Source organism: Dasypus novemcinctus, chromosome 18, assembly GCF_030445035.2.
Source record: "Dasypus novemcinctus isolate mDasNov1 chromosome 18, mDasNov1.1.hap2, whole genome shotgun sequence".
NCBI lineage: Eukaryota > Metazoa > Chordata > Mammalia > Cingulata > Dasypodidae > Dasypus > Dasypus novemcinctus.
In genome coordinates this window covers 16282305-16308936 of record NC_080690.1, presented here as the reverse complement: position 1 = coordinate 16308936, position 26632 = coordinate 16282305, and the positions used below count along the sequence as shown (strand labels likewise).

General features: G+C 44.8%; 1 protein-coding gene across 3 annotated transcripts in view; it reads left to right on the top strand.

The window, feature by feature from the left end:
* HYDIN (HYDIN axonemal central pair apparatus protein) overlaps positions 1-26632 on the top strand; it is a 516844-nt gene that overhangs the window by 360770 nt on the left and 129442 nt on the right. For all 3 annotated transcript variants that reach the window (XM_071209089.1, XM_058279757.2, XM_071209090.1), the window contains 11 exons: positions 1870-2026; positions 2827-3006; positions 4885-5058; positions 6923-7096; positions 8573-8775; positions 12191-12328; positions 14933-15116; positions 17208-17349; positions 19101-19263; positions 23305-23931; positions 25018-25239. In XM_071209089.1, coding sequence (XP_071065190.1) covers positions 1870-2026; positions 2827-3006; positions 4885-5058; positions 6923-7096; positions 8573-8775; positions 12191-12328; positions 14933-15116; positions 17208-17349; positions 19101-19263; positions 23305-23931; positions 25018-25239 — 2364 coding nt within the window. The remainder of the gene's footprint in view (positions 1-1869; positions 2027-2826; positions 3007-4884; positions 5059-6922; positions 7097-8572; positions 8776-12190; positions 12329-14932; positions 15117-17207; positions 17350-19100; positions 19264-23304; positions 23932-25017; positions 25240-26632) is intronic.

Here is a 26632-nt window from a genome sequence, read left to right as displayed (position 1 = left end):
GATTCATAAAATAACTTCAAATGGTCACACCAATTGTTCCCAAAGAGACTTGCAGAAGTCTCCACTCAGAGGGGAGCCTGTGTTGGTGGTTTCTGACTTCCTTAGCTCTTCAGACTATCAAAATCACCACCATCTCCTCTATTCTCACTACCTCTACAAAGCTGCTGGTTCCAGCTGGGTCCTGTGTGCACCTGGCATTGTAAGTGGTTTGGCCCACCCACCCATGTTCTGGGGTTCAAGGAAAGACCTTGTCACCTAGTCTGTTTGTTTTTTGAAGATGCTGTCCATGGGATTTTTAGCTTTGCTGTTTTAGGCATGCTGTCATCTTTTTATATGTGGGATTTGGGAAGATTCAAAAACTATGCCATCATCATGATCTTGACCCCATCAGAAGTGCATTCATTCATGTCCTAATAATATAATGAACAATCAAGAGCCCTCCACTGAACCCCGGAATAGAACATTTCTATACTTATATCTTCTTACATGTTCCTATGGTACCGTGTTCCCAGGTCTCCTCTTGCCTACCTACCCACACCAAGAACCACTGGCCCCAAATTTTGCTTTGTATGTCTTGTTTAATGAATCTTTCATTACTCCAAAGTTAGAAATATATTCTCTTATATTTTAAGAAAAGTTTAGTTTTGTTCTTAATAGTTAGTTCTTAATCCATTTGGAGGTGATTTTTTGTGAGTGGTGTGAACTAGGACCCCAGGTCTATTTTTTCCATATGGATAATTTATTGATAATTCTTTACTTTCCCCACTAATCTGCCATGCCATCTCCATCCTATATCAAAGTTTCATTTACCGATGGGTATATTCTGAGCTCTCTCTTCCATTCCAGTGGTCAGTTTTTCTATTCCTTCATTACCACTACCCTGTCTATCAATACAGTTTCATATTAAGTCCTGACATCAGGTAGGGAAAGTCCTCTCTCATTGTTCTTCTTCATTCCCTTTGTTCTTCCATATCAATTTTAAAGTCAGCTTATTAGCAATGGTTTTTGAACAACCAAAGATGGTGATCCAGGAGAAGAGTTACCTACCAAAACAGATTTTTCACACTAAAAAGTCTGGTTGTATAGGGAATAAATGCCTTCTAGATCTTTATTTTAGTGGGTTTTATAAATATGTGTGTGTGCATATAACACACATACCAACTGGATTGCCAGATTTAGAAGAAAAAAGAAAAACAAGATACCCAATTAAATTTTATTTTCAGATTTAAAACTGAATACTTTTTTAAGTAGATGTATATCTGAAATATTGTACAGGACTTATACTTTTAGTATAAGTATTTACTTAAACTAAATAACTATTCATTGTTTATCTGAAATTCAAATTTAACTGGGCATCCTGTCTTTTATCTGGCAACTTTACTATACATATACACGCTTAAACAGTTTGCTTATTTTCCCCTGGATTCTCTTTCTGTGAGACAACAGTCTTGCCTAATAACCAACCACAATACTTTTTAGTACATTTCATCCAAAGTGGGTAATGGAGTTCCATACTTTTGTCATTGGAAGAAAAATAAAAACCATATACATTTTTTTTAATAATTTTTTTTTTAACAAGAACAACTATTTTCCACATGTGAAATGCCCAGGCTCAGATGAGCAAGATAAAGATCCTATAGCCCCACAGGTACAGAGATCAGCCTGACTTATCTCTCCAAAGTTCCCTGCCCTTTGAAATCCAGAAAGCATTTGTACAAACCCCAGCCTGGGGAAGAGGCAGGGCCCAGAGCTTCTCGAGATGCTGGAGCGGACACAGGCAGAAGAGCCCACCTAGGGAAGCCACCTGGGGCTGTGGGGAGGCAACTTCGGGGGAAGACCTACAGCAGCTCCCATTCTCTCCTGGAGCAGATCTTACGCATGCTGAAGGGTTATGATTCCTACAACACCCTGCTGCTGCCTCCTCGGACGCCAGGAGAGAAGCTGCCCCCGGAGGTGTACGAGTACTTTAAGGAGATGAAGCGGTGGAAAGAGGAGCAGATGAAGGCAAAATATCTGGAGGACAATGGTGAGAACCCGACGCGGAGAACCCCTCGCTCCAGCCTTGGCGCTGGCCCCTTTGAATTCCTCCTTCTGTGTGACCAACCAAGTATTGAGCGCCCTCTAGGTGTCAACAGGGGCTTACATATTTTATTTCTTAGAAAATAAGTCCTGTTAACCCCGTTTTATGGATGAGACTAGGGCATGTTCTGCCCTCAGTAGAGTCCTCATGGCCAAATGCCAATCACAAAGCAGGACAAGACCCTCGGCGTCTTGCGTTTCTGGCCCAGCAAAAAGGCTCCTTGATGACCTGTCAGGTTGAGTGGCTAATCATGATGTGTCCTTCTCCTTCATGCTTCTCTGCATCCTGGAAATGTCCTACCCTGTTCTTATGTGCTCTGTTCTTCTATGTAACACTCATCATGCATGTAATTATTTCCTTCACACCTGTCTCTTCCACTAATCAAGAATCTCCCGTAGCAGCAGTGATCACTCATTCCCACTTGTACACCCAGCACATGGAGCAGCACCTGATGCATCACAGTACCTAATAAATATGTGCGGGGTGAGTGAGTGAATGAATGAGTATTCCACCTTTTCTGGAGTAAACATAGTTCTAGTTTTGAAACAATGTTGGAATGCAGAAACACTGGGCAGAGAAACCTCACAAGGGTCGGCTGACTGCAGTTCTTGTTTCTTTTGGTTAGCTAGTCCAGAGTAAGGGTAACCAATCCAGTCATTCTCTTTGTCTTTCTTTCCTCTTTGGCCCGCATCTCCTTGTCCCCTCCTACCTCTTCCTGGTGTGTTTCATGGCTCTCTTCGCAGCAGAAGAGGAAGATGTGCCCTCTTCAGATCAGGGAACCTCTGCCAGCACGAAGAGGACCTCGCTTAGCCGAGGGATCTCTGTCACATCCAACCTGGACGAGCGGCACGCCCCTACGGGCGATTCCAAAAATTATCCAGATGAAGAGGAGGATGAGGAGAGCCTGGAAAAGATAATGTTTCAAAGTAAGCAGCATTTTAATGTTTGGGTACTGGTATTATCTAAGGAGAAGTGAGACCTGTTCTGTGCCTTTTCACCTTTCTCCAAAAAATGAATCTTCAGAGTCTCCTAGGACTGGCTCCCCACCCCAACCTCCAGCCCTGCCCTGCCTGCCCACCACACCTGCCCTCCAGAGAAGCTCTGACATACCCACTCGCATACTATAATACAAGCAGGAAAGTCCACTGATGAGCTTAGCATATGATATATTCTCCTTGCCACAATTACTTGCATTTTCACTAGACTAAACATTAATTTGGAGGCTTGACTGTTTAAGCTAAAATCCCAGGAAACTGGAAAGTGTTTAGAGGAACATTTCAGGGACACTCTTCTTCCCAGTATCCCTCTAATTGGACACGTAGACTGCCACCCTCATGACTTCTCAGCACTGTGGCCCACAGCATCTTGCCCACGTTATACAAAGATGTCAAAACCATAGTTGGAAAATCAGATTCAGTAGAACTGTAATCATCAGGGCCATTTGTTTTCCAGGCATTATAAATCATGATAAAGCCTAAGCAACCATGTCATTTTCTCACCTCAGGGAAGAAGAAGCATGGGCAAGCTAGACCAATGAGATGTTTAAGGAGTGTTGTTGTCATTCTTAGCCCTAGTCAACCAGATGGGTAAATTAAGACAGGAGCACACCATGGCAAAACTGAGATTGAAATATAGAAAATCCAGGCTCCATGCCTTAAGTTAAATCCAACCTGTCTCTGCTGACCTGTCCCTAAGAAGATTCGGGTCTCTCCTGGCAGCCTTTCCTTACCCCACACATCCTGGCCTTGCCACTGTCTTCCAGGCTTGGGCTTTCCCAGAGCTGGTCCCAGATGTCCTGTGGCTAAGGGAAGCCCTCCACAATGCTTAGGATGGAAAAACCTGGAAACTACCTAAATGCCCATGAGTAGGGGACTAGTTCGATTATGATAAATCCATACAATAGAAAACTTTAGCAGCTATTTTAAAAAGAATGAGATAGATCTGTTTTCAAGTAAATAGATAGGTGTCCAAGTTATATTACATGATAATACAAGTTGCAGAACAAAATATAGGTATGATCCCAGTTTTGTTATTTAACACTGTGAATATATGTAGCGTAACTATATGTAACTGGCTACATACTACTCTGCTTGTTATGCATATTACTCTGTAATTTGCTTTTTTCTGTAACAGACATCCCTCCAGGCCAGTCCTTGTAGATATAAATCAGGGTCAACCTTTTTTGTAAAAGGCCATTATTATTTTCACAAGCCATGCAGTCTCTGTTGTGATGACTTACCTCTACCCTTATATCCTGCAAGCAGCTGAAGGCAGAAGTAAACAAATGGATGTGTGTCATTAAAACTTTGTTTACAACAACAAACAGCAGGACAGATTTGGCATACCTCTGATATAAATCATTATTTTAACAGCTGCTATGTATTAATTCCATAATATGAATATACCATCATACACGTAACTGTTCTCCTTAATGTTGAAAATTCAGCTAGTTTCCCATACTTTGCCACGATAAACAATTCTGAAATAAGCATTTCCACACAAATGCCCTTCCTGGTTTTCAGCAGGAGGGGTTCCCAAAGTGGAATTAGAGTCAAGAGTATCTGTATTTTAAATTTTAGCAGCCATGGACAAATTATTAGCCAACAAGGGCACGCACATATACTACAGGTAGATAGTGCTTCAAGTGCTGCAACATTTGTAGCAGATCACAATTGTCAAGAATGACAATTTCAAGAATGTCTAGATAGAAAAACTCATTCCATCAGAACACATGTAAGCTCTAGGTGTGTACACATATGTGGCCATGTACACACAAACACACACACACACATTTTTCATTACAGCTGAGAAAATACAGAGTGTTGACAGCCACTCCGTGGAGGAAGTTGGAGAAGTAGAAAACAACCCAGTGAGCAAGGCCATCGCTCGCCACCTGGGCATTGACATTTCTGCAGAAGGCCGCTTGGCCAAGAACCGGAAAGGCATCGCCATTATCATCCATGGGACGCCCTTGTCAGGTAGGCGCTGACCCTCACAACCAATTTTACATTGCACTAAAAAGAGTACAGAGATGGACCAGTAGAAATTTAAGACGGTTAAGAGTTAATCCCGAAAATGCACCCAACCCTGAACAAGTCACCTGAGCCATTCTAGGGGCGGGTTCAATCACAACTTCATCTGGAAACGAAAAGCATAATAGAGTGAATATAGACTACAGCCAAGCCAATCCTGTCATCTCTACAAAGCTTTACAGTTTGACAATCAGACTGTTCAATGCAGATGATTTTGTTCCTTCTGAGTTTATGGTGAAATTAGAATGTGTAATTTTTTGAGGTAATAAAAGACTCTTGCATAAAATTTATATACCAAAGGATCATCATCAGGCTATCAAACTGCTGACCTCACAGGCACAGGTTTAGAGGAGTGGGAAAGACACCTCATTTTAAATTTCTGCATGTCCGAATTGCTTGAACTTGTATTCCTTTATTAATTTAAAAACATTAAAATATTAGAGAGAAAAATCCAAGACATTCAGTTATTTTAAAAGAGAGAGCAACTCCTTTGACCTGGCAATGTTATTTTTCAAAATTTATATTAGAGAATAATTAATGATGAGGAGAAAGAGTAACCACAACAATGTTCACTGCAGCAATGTTTACCAAGAGAAAAAAATGTTTGGAGCAATTGAAGTGTTCAGTACTGAGAACTGGTTAATTAAGCCACAGCACTTTCATGTAGTAAATTATATCGCCATTAAAAGCAAAGTGTATTGAACAGACAGAAAGATGTTCATGATACATCATTTTAAGTGGGAAAAAAATGGCATATGTATGATTTGAAACCTCTATAACCTCTATTATTTCCCTATTGCTACTAAAACAAATTACCACAAACTAAGTGGCTTAAAACAATGCAAATTTATTCTCACAGATTTGGAGGTCTAAAGTCTAAAGTGAGATTGGCAGGGCTGTGTTCCTTCTGGAGGTTCCAGAGGAAAACCTATTTCCTTGCCTTTGCCAGTTTCTAGAAGCTACCCGCATTTCTTGGCTTGTGGCTCTTCCTCCATCCTCAAAGCCAGCAGCATAGCATCTTCCAATCTCCCCACCCCGCCCCCTTTCCTGATTAATTACATCAGGCCCACCTGGATAATCCAGGTTACCCTCCCCATCTCAGGATGCTTAACTTAATCACAAGCAACATCCCTTTTACCATGTAAGGGAACATATTCACAGGTTCCAGGGATTTAGATGTGGACCACTTTGGGGGCCTTTATCCAGCCTGTCACATAACTCATGCTCTTTTGTAAGAAAGAAATATAAAGGAGCAGATGTAGCTCAGTGGTTGAGCACCTGCTTCCCATGCACAAGATCCTGGGTTCAATCCCTGGTACCTCCTATACATATATATATATATATGAACACAATAATGCATATACTTAGCAACTGCGTGCTAACCATAATGTCTCTGAAAGAGTGAATCTTTTTTCCTTTCCTCTTGTCTGTGTTTTCTGAATTTTCTGCTTTTCTGAAATGAGAAAAAAATCAACACAAGTTATTTTTAAAATAAAAAACTCTTCACATTAGAATCACAGAGTCTAAGAGCTACAAGGTATTTTAAAGATCGTCTGACAGAAACCACTTTTTAAACTGAGGAGAAAACTGGGAGATGATGCGAGCTGCCCCCAGCACACTGCATGTCAGTGGTGGGTTACGGGTCTGTCTGCTCTTTTCTTCCACCACCCTGGGCCACATGCAAGAATTAGAGGAAGAGAAGTTAGAGAGATCACTTTACGGGAGCCTCTATTCTAGAGGCTTCTTCTGTCTAGGACTCAGACTGAGCAAACGAGAGGCACGTAATTCAACTCTCTGAGCTTTTTGATAGGGAAGAGTGCCACCGCTGTCAACCTGGCCAAGTACTACAACGCCGCCTGCTTAAGCATTGACTCCATCCTCCTGGAGGCCATCTCTGATGGGAACAATGTCCCAGGGATCCGGGCCCGCGAGCTCTGCATCAGGGCTGCCATTGAACAGTCCATGAAAGAAGGAGACGAGTCTGGTAAGAGCCCATTTCCCTGACTCTCTGTGGTCACACAGACGGCATACCCATTGGATACCCCTCTTTTCTCTTCCCACAGCCTGTTGAAGGCCTGTTTATGTGGGTACCAACTTACAAGCCCAGAGACAGATTCTCTTCACCAAGCATCTGTGGCTCTCCTGCCCTGCCCAATGCAGGCGTGCCCTTGGCACCCTAGGGAATAGGACATGAATAAGATGTCATCGACCCCTTTGGGGGGCTTGACACCTGGAAGGAAGCAAATGTCCATGTTCAGAGCAGAAAAAATAAATATTGCAACAGAAGTGGCAGCTTCTGTGAAAGAGCAAGTTTGGGTTGGTGAGTCCCCACCAAGGGTGATTTGGGGAAGTTTTCTCAGAAATGGGTTTTAAAGGATCTGGAGAATGCCAATGGGCAAAGCTGGGGACAAGGACATCTGAAATCAAGAAGGCAGGGAAGCTGACAGTAAATTATGGGTGAGAAGGCAGGTTGAGGCCAATCATAGTTGACCTTGAATGCAAAGATTAGGATTTGGATTTTATTTTGTAGGAAAAGAGAAGTTGGGTCATGATATATCTAAAATCAGTTCCCGGGGGAGAGGGAGGGAGAGCCATGTGAAAAGACAAATCAGAGTAAGTTGTCAAGACAACTCTCAAGGGAATTCTGTGGGCTAATTTGCTGAAATGGTCGACAAGGAGTAATGAGTCTCCCTGAGACTTAGAGAAATGTGGAATCTGCCTTGCATTCATCCCCATCACCCCATCCTAGTCGAGTTCTCTAGAAGGAGGACACCAAGTGTGTCTGCTACACCCCATTCTTCCTCAGGGGTACATACCTTGAAGAGTCAGATGAGAAGGAGGGTTGAGATGTATGGAGGTGGCAGGGAGTTCATCATAAAAGCCAAGTGCTCTCTAGCAAGGTTTTTCCTGAAGATGTGTTCTGAAGACACCTTTAGATAATTACATCAACCATGGATTCTGAAAGAGAACTCCCCAGGGGGTGGGGGTGCTGAGGGGTGCTGATCTGGTTGGAAGAGGGGAGAGAGGAGTAGAGAGAAGAAATTAATCTCAAAGCCATGTTTGCCATCAGGCACCCTGCTTTTACTTAGCTTATTTGTTCATTTGGGAGACTCTGCTGAGGGAGCAGAGTGCCCTCCCCAAGCTACCCATTGGCATCACCACAGCCTAGAGTCACAAAAGATCAGATGTTAGGTTTCCCAAGCAGGCTTGTAGTGTCCCAGCAGTTTCAGGAATCTTTGCCCCCTGGTCTGGAAGCAAAAGAGGATGAAGATTCACCTGGGCTCTTCTGGGACTCAAGGCCCATTATCACAGCCCATTATCTGACTCTTGGTTAGGCTGCAGATGGAGATGGCTGTCTATTGCTTTACAGAGTCATACTAGGTTTCAGCATGCCAGCTCCTGGGCTATTTCCTTAATATCCCAAGATGGCTTTTAACAAAAACTCACTCTCTCCTTGTAGCCCAGGAACAAAATGCCATAGGACAAATACTGCTGAGCAATGAGACCTTGGGCAAGCTTGCCTCGGAATCCACTCTGGTAACCCCCGAAATTAAACCTGGGAAGAGTGTGCGTGGGAGCGTGATGATTGCCAAAGGCAAGGCAGAGAGCCACAGCTCTGGGTCTCAGAAGCAGCATCATCTGCACGCATCTGAAACACCACAGGTACAGATCGGGGCCCTGCAAGAGCAAGGCTGGGATTCTCCTCTCTTCCCAGCCTCCCGTGGCCAGGTCAGTGCCTCGCAAAGTGGGCCTAAGTGCTGTCCATGCACCGCTCCTTCCGATGCTCATTCAGCAGGCATTCAGTGGGCACCTTTTATGTGATAGACACTGGGTTGCATGCCAGCAATATGATGGTAAGTAAGGCAAAATCCCTGCACTCAAGCACTAGGAGTCTGTTGAAGGAGAGAACCACACAGTCAAGTATTCGTAATAAAATGAGATTGGCGACAAAAGAGGTCTGAAAAAGAATTAGGTTGAACCACATGAAATTGCCATTTTCAACCATGTTGGAACTCCATAAACATCAATTCCAGATGGTCCATCCTAATAGTAAGGGAATTTTAATGATGAAACCATTAATTTAAGGTGCAGGAGAGGCACGGGGGTAGTCTTGGGAAGTCATAGAGAAGTCATATTTGAGCAGCATGCTGAAGGACTTTGAGAGCCATCTCGGCAGAATAGCAAGTCCTGAAGACAGAGGCAGTGGCTGAGGTTGAGTTGTAGGTGGAAAAGTGGATTTGAGTAAGTGTAAGCTCTTGGGAAGTTTGAAAGAGAAGGAAAAAAGATAGAGTAGCCACTAGATAGGCAAACCCAGGGTCAAGAGAGATTTCTCTTAGAGGGGGGAGTGGAAGTACCAAAGGTCTTTAAGAAAGGAGCTCCTGGATAAGTGATAGCAATCACCGAAGAAAGCATGAGATTCCCGGGGAGGTAAATAGGGCAGGAGTGGTAGCATAGTTAAAGGAGAAGGTACCTTGCTTCCTCTGGGGTCAGTAAGATAAAAACAGATAAAGTTAAGAGTTGGGGGAAGTGAGAAAGACAAAGGAGGCTGGAGGAGGTCTTGATGAATGGCTTCTCTTTTCCTCAGTGATGCGTGCAGGAGGCAGGGTCATCTGTGGGAAGCATTGAGAGGTGGGGTGGCAGAGCATGCTTGAGGGCAGGGCAAAGCACTGATATGTCCACTGTGTGGAATAGAACCAGAAAGTGGTAGTATACAAAAGAAAAAATAGCTGAGAGTGCTGGGGGTGCAGCCAAGACAGGAAATTGTAACTCCACATTTGTAGGATTTCTCTAAGCAGGCCCTGGCAGCCCTCATTCAGAGGCATTGAGAGAAGAAGTGGTCATCATTGCAGGCTTGTGCTCAGAACAACAGCAGGACAGTTGAGGGTGGAATCATCAGCATGAAAGTCCAGCCAAGGTAGAGAAAGAATTAGGAGGACAAAAGAATGGGAGAAATAGGAAATGTTGAGGGACTCTAGGTCTTGTTACAGTCTAAAAGTTCTGTAGGGGGAGTAGGTGAGGTGGGAGTTTCAGAGAGCAGAGGTGAAGGTCCTCATAGATTTGATGGGGCAAATGGGTGGGGTGAAGTGTATAGAGAGTAGGCGCAGGCATTGGGTAGGGCAAGTTGATAGAGCAGAGGCAAAGGTCTTCATAGGAGGGGAGGCCTGCAGGTTCAATGGAGTCCCCCCATGGGGCTGAATTTGTGCCAGACGATGCTTCTATTCACCTTCACTTCAGTCATACCTTCTTCTAACACGTTGAAACCTAAAACCATTGACTCAGTTTCTTTTGGAACACCATCCTCTGAGTCTCTTTGCCAGGATATACTGTAATGTTCTTTACAGAGAGGTTTTTGGATGAACTAAATCTCCTCTTTTTATATTAGATAAGATGTCATGGAGAATCTTTTTTTTATGGTTTGGTTCTGCCCACATGGACAGTGAAGTAAGGCTTTTTGGAATATTCCAAAGACAACAGACAATCCTCTTTCAAGAAACAGGGAGCCTAAAACTCATTCAGGATCACTGTAAAAATCAGAACTCACTGATTCTCCTCACATGGCTATGTGTACAGCCTCAGGGTTACAGAGGATTTTAAAGATTTTCTTGTGGCCTCACATCTCCCTCCAGCTGTTACCTCCTCTCTCTGCTCTCCTTCACAGAAAAACTCCTCCAAAGAATGGCTGCACTGCCTCCTCTTCCTCACCTTCCACTCTCTTTCACCTATCCCAGGAAGGTTTTGTCCTATCAGTCCACTGACTACTCTTTTCAAAACCACTGGCAGCCTTCACCTTGCCAAATCCAAGGGTCAGTTCTCTGTCCTCATCTCATGTGCCCTGTCCGTAGCGGACTACTCCCTCCTAGAAATGCCTTCTCCGCATGTCTTTCAGAACTCTTCTGCTTTCCCTTCCACCTCACTGGTTACTCTCGCCTCTCCTTCTCTAGTTCCTCAAACTCCTCCCAATCTCTAATTGCCTGAGACTAAACCTCACTCTTTTTGTGTACCTTTATCTATCTTTTCTTTCTAGTTGATCTCCATTACTTAAATAGTTTCAGCATGCTTATGACAACCAAATTTCTATCTCCAGCCCTGATTTCTCCCCAAGTTCAGGTACACATATCCAGATCCCAATTCAATATCTCACTATTAGATGACTTAGAGATATCTCAAAGTTTTATATCCACAAAGTGACCCTTGATGCCTCTCTTTCTTTCACATTCCAAGACCTATTGGCTCGACTTCCAAAGCATGTCCTGAATCAGCCACTTCTCACCACTTTCACCATCCCTGCCACCATCATCTCTTGCCTCAATCACGTAGCTATCTTCCTAACTAGTCTTCTTGCTCCCACTCTTGTCACTTCAGGCTGGTATGGTAGTCTTTTAAAATAAATATCAGACCATTTGTCTGCCCAAAACATTGCAGTCACTTTCCAAAATACTTAGAATAAACCTGAATTCCTTGCCCTGGCTTACAAGGCCCTACATATTCTGGCCCTGACTATATCTTTAACTTTAAACCTGACTCTCCTAGCCTTGCTCACTCAGTTCCATCCTCACAGGCCTCCAGTGTGTTCCCCAAATACCCCCAAGCAAACTCATGTTGAAGAAACTTGCTGTCCCCTCACTGAAAGACCCTTTGCTCAGGATCTTGGATCCTATTTTCATATTATCCAGGTATTTTCTCCCTAGCAATCTCCTAAATCTGAAATTATATTATTAGTTTGTATATTAATGTGTTCTTTTCTATCTCCCTCATTAGAATATAGCTCCACAGTGTCAGCCTTGTTTGTTCTCTCCCTAGCACCTAGAGGGGTGCCTGGTGCATAAGACATACTCAGTATATATTTGTTGAACAAATAAACAAATGTGTGCAGTTCAGTACATGTATAAAACAGTTTCCACAAAGCTCCCATTTGAAGCTTACAATAGTTCCTTAAGGAAGTTTAGAATTGCAATCCCATCTTACAGATGAGGAAATGAGACCAAGAGATTATATGATTTTCCCAGGATCACATGGCTTGTTGGTGTAGGAGCTGTTGAGATGCAAAACTGAATTCTGACCTTCTCCCTCTCAACAGATTTCCTCCAGCCCTCTCCCGTTGGGGCCCACCCAGCGTCGGCTCAGTGTCAGTGCCAGTATTGGAGGGGAGACTGGGCTGATGAGCTGTGTGCTCCCTGAAGATCTACTCGTGCAGATCCTGGCCGAGAGAATACAGGTGTGTCCACTTCCACCAGTTCGGAGTTTATTGCAAGGCTTGGCACACTCACATGCCATCCCTGTGTGGTAAGCTGAGATTCTGGACCACTGCCCACCCAAAGCAGCTCAGAGCCCAGGAGCCTTGGAAGGAAAGATGGGTTTCTTTACCCTCAACAGTCAGTTACTTGCCATTGACAGCTCTTGTCAGGCTCTGCTCTGGCCCAGTCTGCATCCTGAAGCCACTCACCTAAAAGGACCAGAGAGCAGAAGTGGGTACATGTGAAAACAGGGTTATGGTATAGCCCTACAGTACTGTGTTAAAATTATAATGTGAAGCCATTGAAAGCCATAATTTTGAGCTATGTTAATTGTAAAAATATGTTCACAATATGCTTTTTTTTTTAAGATTTATTTTATTTATTTCTCTCCCCTTCCACCCCACCCCTTCCCCAGCTCCAGTTGTCTGTTCTCTGTGTCCATTTGCTGCATGTTCTGTGTTCTTCTTTTGTCCACTTCTGTTGTTGTCAGCGGCATGGGAATCCGTGTTTCTTTTTGTTGCGTCATTTTGCTGCATCAGCTCTCCATGTGTGCGGTGCCATTCTTGGGCAGGCTGCACTTTCTTTCGCGCTGGGCGGCTCTCCTTATGGGGTGCACTCCTTGCACGTGGGGCTCCCCTACGCGGGGGACATCCCTGCGTGGCAGGGCACTCCTTGCGCGCATCAGCTGCACACAGGCCAGCTCCACACGGGTCAAGGAGACCCGGGGTTTGAACCGCAGACCTCCCATGTGGTAGGCGGATGCCCTATCCACTGGGCCAAGTCCGCTTCCCCCACAATATGTTATTAAGTGAAAAAGCAGATTGTGAACTAGTATGTGAAACACAATTACATTTCAATAAAACTATTTGTAAATGTATTAAATACACAAAGAAAAATCTCATAAAGTATATGCTAATTGTGACTATCTTTGGGTAGCAGGATTACAGATTTTTTGCAGTCTTCTTTAAACATTTCTGAATTGTTTCACAAAGGCACGTTACTCTTAAAGTCAGAAGAACAATAACACTGTTTCCATTTTTTATTTATTTTTTAATTTTTTAACATGTGTTCTACAATTAAAGAAGGCAAAAAGATCAACAGGATCTGGGAGAGTATTACCTAAGCCTGATTGCTGCTTGTAGTTTACAGAGAGCTAAATTGCTCACTAGGTCTTGGAGTTGCACATTTGCTTTGGTTTTTTAAAATGGACCATGATACCAATTGCATATTTAAATATAACAAAATCAGACTTGAGGTTTTCAGAAGAGGAGGAATTCCTCTTATGGAAATGGCTTATGTTAACGGTTTGGACTGCTACTGCCTCAAAAATCCCATTACTCTCCATGGGTTTAAACAAGGTATTCTAGTAAGTGTGCAGGTCTTTCACACGCCCACATTAAAGGCTGAAACACATTGATCAAGCCCAAAATAAGCCAGCACAGCCGAGCTACTCACCAGTCCTCGATGAGATAAGGACCTTGCACTGCTTCCTTTATCCAGAAAGTCTTGCTACACTAAAAATGCCAGATCTGGTGGCAGACTTGGCCCAGTGGTTAGGGTGTCCATCTACCGCATGGGAGGTCCACGGTTCAAACCCCGGGCCTCCTTGACCCATGTGGAGCTGGCCCATGCACAGTGCTGATGCGCACAAGGAGTGCCGTGCCCCGCAGGGGTGTCCCCCGCATAGGGGAGCCCCACACACAAGGAGTGCACCCTGTAAGGAGAGCCGCCCAGCGCAAAAGAAAGGGCAGCCTGCCCAGGAATAGTGCCGCACATACAGAGAGCTGACACAAGAAGATGACGCAACAAAAAGAAACTCAGATTCTCATGCCACTCACAAAAACAGAAGCCAACAAAGAAGATGTGGCAAATAGACACAGAGAGCAGACACCCGGGGTAGGGAGGAAGAGGAACCAAATAAATAAATAAATCTTTAAAAAAATTTTTAAATAAAAATGCCAGATCTTTGGTTGATACGTATGCAGTTAATACACATTCCAACACAAACTCCTTGTCCAATCAAAAATTGGTAACAATCAGTTCCTGGACCAGTGGTGAAGAATAGAACCATACTTTAAATTTTACTGCAGTTCAGTGAAAGGTCTTCCTCAATGATTAGTATTAGCAAAATCATTATGCTCCAAGGTAGAAGGCCATGACAAAAAAAAAATGTGAATTTGGCCCATCCTGCAGTCTGTCACTGCTGTTCTTGCTGCCTGTTATTCTGTGTGTGGGGCCTCTTTCCTTTGCATCTTATTTCCCTGTACCTCATGGATCTTCCCAGACCCTCACTGTAACATATTGTTTGTTTTCTTTATTTCTATAGAGCCTGGATAAATCCTTTATATTACCATTATGCACAATGGAGACCTTTCATGCTCGATGTTTATTCTTTTTGAGTTTATGACAGTATCTTGGATTGAGTAGGCAGAAGGGCAGTTTAAGGGAGTCTTCACTGGGACCTGGTAGGTCTGCAGATCTCACTGCAGCACCAATAGAAACATCAATAATCGAACAAGCAACTTCCTCCGTAGAGAAGATGATCTCATGGTCTTGATAACTGACTTTGCCCTCTCTGGTTTCAGCTGAGTGACTGCTACCGTGGAGTGGTGTTTGATGGCCTCGACACGCTCTTTGCTAGGAGTGCGACTTCAGCTCTCCTCTGCCTGCTGAAGGCCATCGGCAACCGGGAGCACATCTACATTCTCAACATCGCCCAGGACTACGCGGTCATGAAGGCCGAGGAGAAAGCCAAAAAGGAACAAGAAGGCAAGGAGCCATACCTTCCTTGGCTGTCCTTGCCAAGCCCTAACACAACTTCCCTTTGAACAGAGCTGTAGGCTTATCAAAATGCTCCCCTGACATGCTTCTCCTCTGGGTTTAAATGAAACCTTCATATCCATGGTCTCACTGGTACCTCACTGCAGCTTGTGAGGTGGCCAGGAGTTTGTATTTCTACTTCACATATGAGGAAACTGAGTCATAAGTGGTCTGTTGTAAGGTTATATAATGAAGGCAGGCACCCAGCACCTGTGAAAGCAAATGCATTCCTCTTTCCCCTGATATCCCACAGCCTCCCTGTCATCTTGCCTGTAATTACAACCAACCTGAGGAGAACATATCACAGGTCCCATCCTGATCAGGGACTTGTTTTCTTGTTGGCTTTGTTTAAGTCAACCGTTCATTTCATGTAAAACTGGAGGTGTTGATAAATGTTATTAAAACAGTTTCTACCTTTCATGAGCACCTACTGTGCACCAGGCCCTGTACCACACCTTTTCTACACTGTGGACCATTTAATCTTCTCAAGAGCCCGGTAAAGATTATTGTCCCCATTTTCTAGATAAGTTAAAATGAGACTCAGAGCTACCAAAGGACTTATGTAAGATCACACAGCATAGAATAAGGGAACCAGGTCAGGTCAGTCTAAAACCTGTGCTCTTTCTATGTCATTATACCAGTGGCCTGGAAAATTTTTCAATAATTGAAAGATTTAATTGAAAATAGATATGTACACACAGAGTAATGCCAGCTCAATTCCCAATTTAGTAAGACATAGTCACAGCAAAGCTTGGCCCCAGGTGAGAGGGTTGGGGAAAGCTGCCCTACAAAGCAGAGCCCTGCCTCTAAGAACCTCAGCTATCCTTCCTCACTTGAGCTTACCTCTTTCTTCTGGAGCAATCTATGAAAATTACAATACTTTTCTATAATGCCCAGGCATCCCTCAGCAGTGTTTCTGCCTCCAGCTTTCTAGCTTTCTGGAAAGCTTAATTCCCTATAAGGATCAACTTGAAAGAAACATTCACTTTTCACTATCTCAGTTATCTTTGGGTAAAGTTAAAGTCTCTCACTGTTGAATTGGATGCACCTGTCCCCCTGAAAAGGTCCTAAAGCCAGAGTATAAAAACAATATTCTTAACAAATCTCATGTTCATTGAATATTATGCATGTGCGAGGCACTGTACAGAGTACCTGACGTCATCACTTATTTAATCCTCACGGCAACCCTGTGAGGGAGGAAATACTATTCTTATCTGTTAGTATTCTCTTGGTAAGTGGCAGAGAAAGAATTCAAATGCAGGTCTCTGAGTCCAAAGCTCAAACCTACAAGGACATCAGGAAAGACTGTTGTGGGAGTGGAGTGGAAAACAGGAGCTGAGTGCCTTGGTCCTGAGTGTGACCCGCACACCTGAACTTGGAATCCGTAGGACATGGCCAGGGATTCTTCTTGATCTGCAAAGCTCTGTATCACCCTGAGCTCATAATGCATAAAGTCACTGAGTGTGTAATTTTTCTATACTGCAGTAACATCTACCACAAGCTTGGTGACTTGAAACAACAAATATTTATTCTTTCACAATTCTGGAGGTCAGAAGTCTGAAAATCAAGGCTCCAGCAGGGCTGTGCTCCTCCTGAAGACTGGAGGAGATATTCCATTCCCTTGCCTTTTAGCTTCTAGATCCCTTCCTCTCACTCCTCTGACCTCTGCTTCCATTGTGACATCGCCTTCTCTGACTCTTCTCCTCCGCTTCCTTCTTACGGTGATTATATAGGGTTCACCCAGAAAATCCAGAAGACTCGTCCATCTCAAGATCCTTAACAATCACACCTGCAGAATCCCTTTTGCCACGTAAGGCAGCATGTTCGCGGGTGCGGGGACAGGACGGGGCTGTCTTTGGAGAGCCGTATTCAGCCTACCGCAGGTGGTGCCCGAGTTTGGCACTGTGTGGGTGAATGATAGCCCCCAGAGTCTAGAAGTGCCTGCCGCCTCTCAGCACCACAGGCCCCCTGCAGCGGGGGACCCCCTTCCAGAGCTGGAGAGGAAAGCTTCCTCACCTTCCTGTTTCTGTTCGCCTGCAGAGCGCAAGCGCAGGGAGGCGCTTGAGAGGGAGAAGGAACGTCTCCAGACCATGGACGAGGAAGAATACGATGCCTTGACGGAGGAGGAGAAAATCTTGTTTGACAGGGAGGTCCAGCAGGCCCTCCGAGAGAGGAAGAAGAGGTCTGAACCAAGGGCCTGGGAAGGGCGGGGTCCTCCTTCCCGCCCCAACAGACCACCCCAGGGGATTTTTGTAGGGCAGGCATCCATCCTGAAGCCGGGGCTGGAGGGCGCAGTGTCAGCTTTGGGGTCATCTCCCCAGAGCACGACAGCGGCCACAGGAAAGCACAGCTCGCTTATCCAGGGCACTGGTTGCTGCAGCTTTCTAGGGTTCCTCCCACCTCCCTTCTCTCCGGGGCACATTTGGGACCAGGGGGAAGCTCATGTGATGTAATGGTGCTGGGGAGGCCTCTCTCCCATCCCGACAACCACACCCTCGGGGTGGCTTTCAGCCTCTGCCCTGGCTGCCTCTGCTTGAGTGTCTGCAGCTAAAGACTCCAGGTTACTCTCTTGACATGGGCGTGGTGACTGCTCCCCAGAGTTCAGCCATCTCTCCTCCTTCCTGGACCCCATCTCAGCCCTTGGTAGGACAGGCCATCCCCTGAGGTCTGGACGTCTCTCCTGTTTGTTCCTCACACATTTGTTCCTTGGGCAGTTCACCTAAGACACTGGGAAGGCTCACAAGCCAGCGATCTGAGCTCCCTTCTTTCTCCTCACTGGGGACCACACAGGAATAACTGGATGTCTCACACATACACACCCACACACACCACACAGAGCCCCAGGGGACTTGGGCCAGTATGTCAGGTGGGCAGTGGGACATATGTCCATTCTTCCTTCAGATCTTCAAGCTTTGGGATTGGGGGTGTGGGATTCTATGGCCTGCTCCTTCCTGTCTTGCAGGTTTCACCCATTGGCGGGGGCAGGACCAGGAGACTCACCTACAACTTCATGCCCTTCTCTCCCACCCTCTACCTCCAGACTCCTTCCACTGGTTCTGAAAAGGCCTTTTGGCCTCCCTAACCCTACAGCCTGTCCTCATCCTTTCTCCTCCTCCGTCAGTTGTAAAATCATGCTCCTCCAGTCCTCCAGGGCTGGTCTTGCAGTGAAAAGCCCAGCTTTAGTACTTCAGGGGAAACTTCTTTCTCACAAATGCAGTTGCTTTCGGGCATTCATCTCACCAAAGACTTAGCCGAGCAATGACTTGTTTTGGTACTCCTTCTCCCAAAGTAATGACATGCCAGCTTCAGTGGGTAGAGCACAGCCACCAGAAACCGCTAGGCATTACAGGAGATGAAAAGAGGTGGGTTGTATATTTTTAGAACTGCTATCCCCACCACACTCATTTGTATATCAGCAGCAAGGCAGGCACTACTGAGCCCACAGCAGAGAGGGGATGAAATAGGCAGAAGGAGAGCCATGTGGCTTTCCAAACTGTAGGGTCAGCTATTAAAAACACAGTTTCCCATCATCAGCTCATCAAATGGGACCATGTGGGAAGCGGGGCCATGTCGCTGTTGATGTCAGAACATCTTTGAAAGTTGCCTTCAAAAAGTGCTAACATTAAGCTTATTTTCAGTCATTTGCCTCTTTCTCCTGTGAAAAGAGATTGCAGCAGAAATACAGATTAATTGAGAGGTCCTCCTAGTTGAGTTTCAGTAAATCAGGGTTTTGCTGAAAGGCCATTCAAAGATAGATGCAGGTCCTCCTATATTTTCTTTCTTTGTTTTTTGCTTGCTTCCTTCCTTCCTCCCTATTTCCCTTCCTTTCAGTTTTTCCTTCTTTTTACACCCAAGTAAACCCCTGACCAGGGCAGAGAATGGGGCTCAGGCAGGAGAGACTCTGAACTGTTTTCTCTGCCTGGTTTGACGAAGGGAGCTGGAGAGATTGGCAAAGGAGATGCACGAAAAGAAGCTGCAGCAGGAGCTAGAACGACAACGGGAAGAAGACGAGCTGAAACGGAAGCTCAGAAAACCAAAGCAGGGGCTGGCAAAGGAGGAGATCTCACCGAAGAAGTCTCAGACGACCAGCAGGCAGGTAGGCTGCCGCCCTCCCTTGCTGCTTTCCAGGAGACAGGCACCGAGGAACCGGGCACTCTAACCAGCCAGTCCATCCTGCCCATTCCCCCTGCAGGAAACTGACCTAATGATGTCTGGTTTCTGTGGTGGGACAGAAGATAGGAGAAGCATTTGTTGACCCTCATCGCCCACCCAGTGCTGTGTTTCTGTTTTATGTCATCGCATTATTTCAGCATCCCAACCACCCTACCAGGTAGCTGTGCTTTTCTCTGCCTGAGGTTTAGAGAGATGAAGGCTCAGTTCCAGAACCTCACCTGATTATGACTGACTTAAGAGTCCTTTTCCCACCGCACTCTGCAGGGTCCCAGACACCGCAAAAGAGGCTAAGTTTAAGCTTTGCCTCCATTAAGCAGCAAAATCGGTGAAGCCCCTATGTTTAATCAAGGGCATAATCCTTGACCATAGTCATCCTTGCAGACAAGTACCAACAGTTAATCAGCCTGTCAAGCTCAGCAGTCACTCCTCTGCCAACTGTGAACCAGGAAGTGTTGAGCAGCTACAGCAGGGCCCACAGTAGTGACCATAGCTGAGAGGTATGGCTGGTATGGACAGTAACTGCTTCAGCACAGCGAGTTCTGAGGGTGCAGCTAAAGCCAGACTCCCAAAGTGCAGACTGCTCCACATAGGTGAACAAGAGGCAGTGATCACAGCTGGGCAGGTGTCCAGGGTCAGAGGTTTCAATCACATAGAGTCCAGGAAGGGACGGGCTGTTGGTATACAGGACTGGGCACAAGTTTGGGATTCAAAATAAGTGCAAGAAGCAAACAAGGCTGGAGTTCAAACTGAGAACCTGGGAACTGGCTGGCAGGGACCCTAAGCAGAAGAACCAGCGGTTATGGGCAGTGCCCTCTGCCAGCCCTTTCTGATGTGGAAAAGTCAGTGTCAGTGTCATATTCTTTCACCAGAACAGGGCACTATCCAGTGGGGGGGGGGCTACTGATGGCAACAAAAGACTGGGGTTCCAGGATCACTAAAGCTTTGATGTCACTGGCCTGCAGGAACATATGACATCTCAAGGGGGGACACAGGAGACAGTGACAAGAACTGATACCTACCTCTCCTGAGTGATTTTGTTCACGAAGTGGGGGAGGAGAATGAGGAACTGTGTGTTGTTTCAGTCATTCTTTCTCCAACTAACAAAGTCTAGTTATTATTTAGAACAAGTTCAAAATAATCTATGTAGAAGTTCCCAAAAGGCAAAACATTTCATTCATCATTTGAAAAAAAGAATTTTTGGAGCATAATTAACTTCAAATTATGCCCACTGATTTTATCACTGAGTCCCCAGAAGGAATCTGTTGAAACTTTGCCCTCTTTTGCTCTCAGCTCAACTCTGAAGTCCACATGGGCTCTTCCCAACCCGGCATCCCACATGCATATACCCATGCCACCTGCCCGCCACCTCCTCCAACTTAAAACAACAAGGCCCACACGAAGCTCAGCATCTATGCTGCTTCTCCCCCAAACCTTCTCCTTGTTCCCCCTCTCAGCTCCCAAGCCCAGATCCCGGCAGTCACCCTTGACTCTGCCTTCTTCTGCCCACCCTCTGCCCTGTAAGCAGCTTGTCTGTGGGCCCTAGTGAGTGCATCCGCCTCCTAACAACACTCTAACCTCTTCCTCCACGGGTGAGGCGCTCCCTTTCTTACCTCTAACTCTAGCAATCTCACCTCCTCTTGGGTTGTGCTTCTCTGTGGCTCAGTGGTCACTCCATCATCATGCCCCCGATCTTCTCCTAGGTCTAGAGAGGGATATAAGCCGGAAGTAGTGCACAGAAACATAAAGTGCACCCTTCAGCTTTTCTTACTCATTGCCAAAAAAATCTAATATTCATGGAAAGAGCTCATAGTAGAGAGATCAAAAGTGTCTTGCTTGTAGCTGAATCCTTACATGCACATTCATGACTATTTTCTTGGGATACATTTCAAAATGGGAATTCCTGGGCTAAAGGATATGCAAACTTTCAAGTCTTTGGATACATATTGCTCAAGAATTGCTTTCTTAAAAGGATCGTTTTATCATTTTTCAAATATATTGGCATAAAGTAATTCATGATATTATCTTATCTTTTTTATCTCCTCAGTATCTATAGTTATGTCCCCTTTGTCATTCTGTTTTCTTATCTCTTTTTTCTCAATCAGCCTTGCTAGAAGTTTATTATTTTCATTATCTTTCCAAAGTAACAGCTTTGCCTGTGTAGATAATCTCCAGTGTATGTTTGTTTTCTATTTAACTCATTTCCAATCCTATCATTTTTAATGTCCTACTTTCTACTTTCCTTGTGTTATTCTTCTATTCTTTTTCCAGTTTCTATAAAGTTGGATACTTATCTTATTATTTTTCAGTCATTTTTATCTACTCATTTACATGTTGTTAAAGTACTCAAAGATATATAAACTCCCAAATATTATTGTGTGTGTGTGTGTATATATATATATATATATTCCTCGTGTTAATATAAAATGTTATCATTTATTGTTCAATTCTAAATATTTTTTAACTTCCTTTATGGCTTCTTCTTTAATCCCTTGAATTATTTAATTTCCGAAGGATTGGCTACATTTTGGCTCCCTTTTTGATTTCTAATTTAGAATAATGTCTTCAGAGAATGTTTCTATGTCATATCATTGATCCTTAGCGACTGTTGAGCCTTGCTATGTGACCTTATATGTGACTGGTTTTTGTAAACATTCCTATGTGTTCACATACTATGTGTATTTTTTCATTATTAAGAGGCAGTGTTCTTTCTGCGGCCATTCACTCAAGCTCGTTAATCATCTTGCTAAACTCTTCTGTATTCTTGGTCATTTGTTGTCAGCCTCCAGCTGCTCTGTGCTGGGCTCCTGTAATCCTCCAAGCATAAGTGCTTTCCTCACCAGGCCCCTCCCTTCACACAAAAGCCATTTCTACATGTAACAGAATGTCCAGGTGGAACTCATGGTGCTTTGGTAGCATCTCTTGAGGCCCAGAGCAATACCATCAGAGCGAAACCCTCCAGAAGCTGAAGTAAGGCAATGGCCCCCTCCAGAAGACAGTCTCCTCAGCACTGGCGTGTCAGCTCCCTCTCCAAGCTGTGTTAGGAGGAAGTGGAGTGAGTTAAGGGAAAGCCACCCATTCCCCACCCCCACCCCTCTCATGCCTCCAAGCCTGAAGCAGGTCTGAACTCAGGGAGCAGAGGAGCTGCCTATGGGAAAAGAGTTTGAAGTTGATACCCCATTGGGTTGTACTGGAGATACATGAGTGTTAGATTGAACTGGACTTTATGGCTCCCAAAAAGCTATGGGAGCTACCTGAGGGATTTCCTCCAAGGGAGAGGAAAATCAGAGCCCCCAAAACGAGTTTAAAGGGGCAGTAAAAATGAGGAGTTAATTTCTCTATGCATCCTCATTAAATAAATACACAGAGATGTAAAATCCTGGGGCATAGCCAGATTCCAAACTCCAGGTCCCAGTACCACCCGTTCTGTGCGTGAGCTGTGAAGAGAAGCTAAGGAAGCCCTCACCCTGTGGCAGGCACTGTTCCCCACTGTTCCCTGTGCTTGCCCACGTGTTCATCCTCAGGCCTCTGGGGCAGTGCTTCTTATTACTCTCCCCGAGCAGAGCTGAGACAGAGGGAGGGCGTACTCGCCTGTGGTCTGCAGCTTACAAGTGGGAATGCTGGCCAGGACCCACTGCACCCTGTGGCCTCTCCCGAGGCACCCGCGAGCAGCTCATGAGTGATGGGGTTTGCTGGGCTTCTCTTCCTGTGGACCCTTTAGAAAAGCAGCTCTCAGCTTCCAGTGCACAGTCACCAATGCAGCCTTTTCAAAATGCACAGCACCAGGCTGTAGCAGGGAAAGGACGCAGAGTGGGCATTTTGATAAAAGCTCCCAAGATGATTCTCAGGTACAACCCTAGTGTGCCGAGACGTGCCTGGAATGCTGTGAAACAGAATGCCCTCTTGCCTGTTCTTAATGCAACTTGTTGTCCCTTAAAGAACTGTTTTAATGTGTTTTCCCTTCTAGGTTCTTGCTTTCACCAAACTAGAAGCCAGGTTAGAAGCAATAGAAAGGAAGGTATCTGTTAGGGAGCAAGTAATGTCTGAGAAGGAAGAAATAAACAAAAAAAGAAAGAACCACCAGATGGATACCAACTTGCTAGGGCTTCCTCTTGCCCAGGAACAAGAGGACAGTGAAGGAGAATTCTCAAAGGACACTGACAAGCAGTTGGCGCAGAAGTTTAAGACCTATGAGTTGACTCTGAAGGAAATCCAGAGCATCCTCATGTACTGGGACCGGAAGCAAGGAATTCAACTGCATCACACAGGGGCAGAGGAGGGGTCCCATGAGCCCGATGACCAGCGCCAGGTTCCTTCTGGTGGGCGCAGAGGCCGCAAGGACAGAGAAAGGGAGCGCTTGGAGAAGGAGCGAGCAGAGAAAGAGCGTCTGGAGCGGGAGAAGGCAGAGAAGGAACGTCTGGAGAAGCTCCGGGCACTGGAGGAACGGAGTGACGGAGGAGAGGGCGAAGGGGACGAGGACCATGAAGGGAAGAGGGATTTGGGTGTGCCATTCATCAGCATCCAGACTTCTGACTTGGATGGCTTAATTTGGAAGCAGTGCCTGGAGAATGACAGGCTTCCCAAAGTGGACCAGGTACAGACTTCTTATGCGGGGTGGAAACATACCAAATCAGGGAGCAGATACTGTGTTGATCATCATGAAAATGTTTATTTCTCTATAAGATCCACATTCCCTTTCATTCTACCAATTTCTGATGCTCCTTTGGATATAAGACAAAAAATAGCTATGGGACCTTGGTCTACTTGATGGAAATCCATAGAAAGTTCCACAGATGTAACCTCATGAGAAGCCACCTGCAGGTGTGCTTTTTAATATTGACAGGTGCTAAGAGATGGAGAGGCAGGTATGTGAGAGATTCATCTACTCCAGCACCTTTGGCAGTGGTTTGTCAGGATGCTTTATTATATCCTCTTGTCCAGAGACAAGCTTTTCCTGTAAAGGGCCAGAAAGGAAATATTTTAGGCCACAGGTTATACAGTCACTTTTGAAACTACTCAGCTCTGCCTTTGTACAGTGAAAGGAACCATCACCAATATATAAACAAGTGGGTGTGGCTGTGTTCCAATAAAATTTTATTTACAAAAACAGGTATCAGGCCAGATTTGGAAAATGGGCCACAGCTTGCAGACCCCTTTAGTTTAGAGAACAGAGCCCAAGAGGGTAGGGTATATGGCAGGTAAGAGCACTGATGGAAGGATAAGCCAAACTATTCAAGAGGGCAGACCTTGACGTGGTCTTGCCGTGGCGGCTCAGGGTGGAACCAAAAGAGGCAAGACAATAAAAGGACACCCAGTACCATTTCCACTCATTTCATAAATTGCCTCAGGCCTATCATTGTAATCTTTTTTTTTTTTTGAGAAATATGTTGTTTTTTTTAGAAAACATTATAGCCAAGAACATCTTCTCGCCATTTTTTATACTCTCCATATTTCACAGATTAGACTGTTGCTTACAGAACTCCCCAGCTCTGGTCATTTAATAATTGGTACAAATGATTCATCCCCTTTCGCACAGACATGCTCACTGCAGTGGTGTCTCCCAAGGATGCTGAGGGGAAGGGGTGGGAGGTTTGATCCTAACCATTGCGTGCTCAGTCAGGAGGCTGGTATGGTGAGCCCACCCTCTGTACCAGGAATTAACGATGATCTTTTCCTTTAGATCCTAGACATCTTAGGCCTGGGCTCCTCTGGACCACCCATCCCGCCTCCCACCTTATTCTCAATAATCTCCTACCCTATGAGGCGGTTGCCTATGGCCACAATGGAGACACTGAAGCATTTTGTGTTTGTCATCCCGCAATCAGAAGAGCTCTCCCTGCTGGAAGATAAAAAGGAAATGGATGCAGAAGGAGAGCTTTCAGTTTCCACTGCCACTGTGAAGGTAAAGAGTGAGTCGCTTGGTCACCTGGCCTTGGCAGGACTTGAGACAGCAGGGAGAGAGGATTGCCTTCCACATGGCCAACACATGACTCTGGTGTGACTCTAGGTAGCATGCTCACTGAGGGGTATCTTCCCTGGATCTTCTCTCAACTCAGGCTTCCTGTCTGAGCTTCCCTTGGCTGTGCCTTTACAAGGTCTGACTTGTCCTACTTCCCAAGAAGAGATTTAAAAATGATTGATTCCCATTTTCCAACTTTTCTAATTCCCATGAGATGGCTTAGCGAACTTGTCAAATTAATTTGAAGCTCATCTGCAAGAAAAAATAAGTAAAGCCAGTTCCTTTCTTTTTAAGCTAGCTCTTTTTAAAAGATATTAAAATGTATTGTGATACTCAGGCAATTCAAGCAGTGTGGCAATGGTATAAGAATTAGCAGACATGAGTTAAGGGAACACATCCCCTTAGAGAAAGGATGGATTATTAAAGACATTAGGATGGGAAGATTGGATATTTCAGGTAAAGTCACTTTTTATCTCCTCACCTGATACAATACAGGAAATTAATTCCTGCTGGATTAAAAAATATAAATAATCAAAATAAAATCATATAAAACAGGAGAAAATATGGATAAAGTTGATAGAATGAATCACAACTAAAAACTAGATTTAACTGCAGTAATAAGCAGAAGGTATATATATTAAAAATTATGGAGCGATTTTTTTATTCCCATATAAGAATGGTTGCCCCAAATTTGAATCTCTCTACACAGCCTCCTACAAACATGCACATCAGCAAAGAGAGAAAATAAAAAAGAACCTGTAGGCCTTGGCTACAAGACAGTTAGGTAACAGAGAATACCACAAACCTTAATTTACAAGCAGGAAATCAACATCTGAAGTCAGCCACAATGGTGGGTATGCCATACCAGGGCAAAGTCCATGGTAAAATCCCAAATAAAAAAGATAAAGAAGAAAAAATGCCACCATCGGAGGTGACTATGCTTCCAACACCTTATTCTGAAAACTGGCCAGTAAAAGGAAAGAATTAAGCATTCTTTAACCTATCATTTTAGGAGGAACTCTGGTTCATCCCATTTGGCAAGGGAAAGCTCTTCCTTCAAGAAGAATGGCAGTAAAATTAGAGAAAGAATGATAGAATTAGAAAATCACCGTTTTGTGAAGGATCAGCAATGGCTACAAAAGGCACTAGGTGAAAGGTTGCTGGGGACAAAGCATTCTCACAGGTTTGCTAACTGCAAAGGGAAAAGTGCACTTTACGTCATAATCACGTAAACTCACTTTGCTTCCCTAAGGGTGGGCCAGCCTGACATTATTTATCCCCTGTTGTGATAGAGTACAAAGTACACAGCATCACCTATAAATCCACTCAAGCTTTT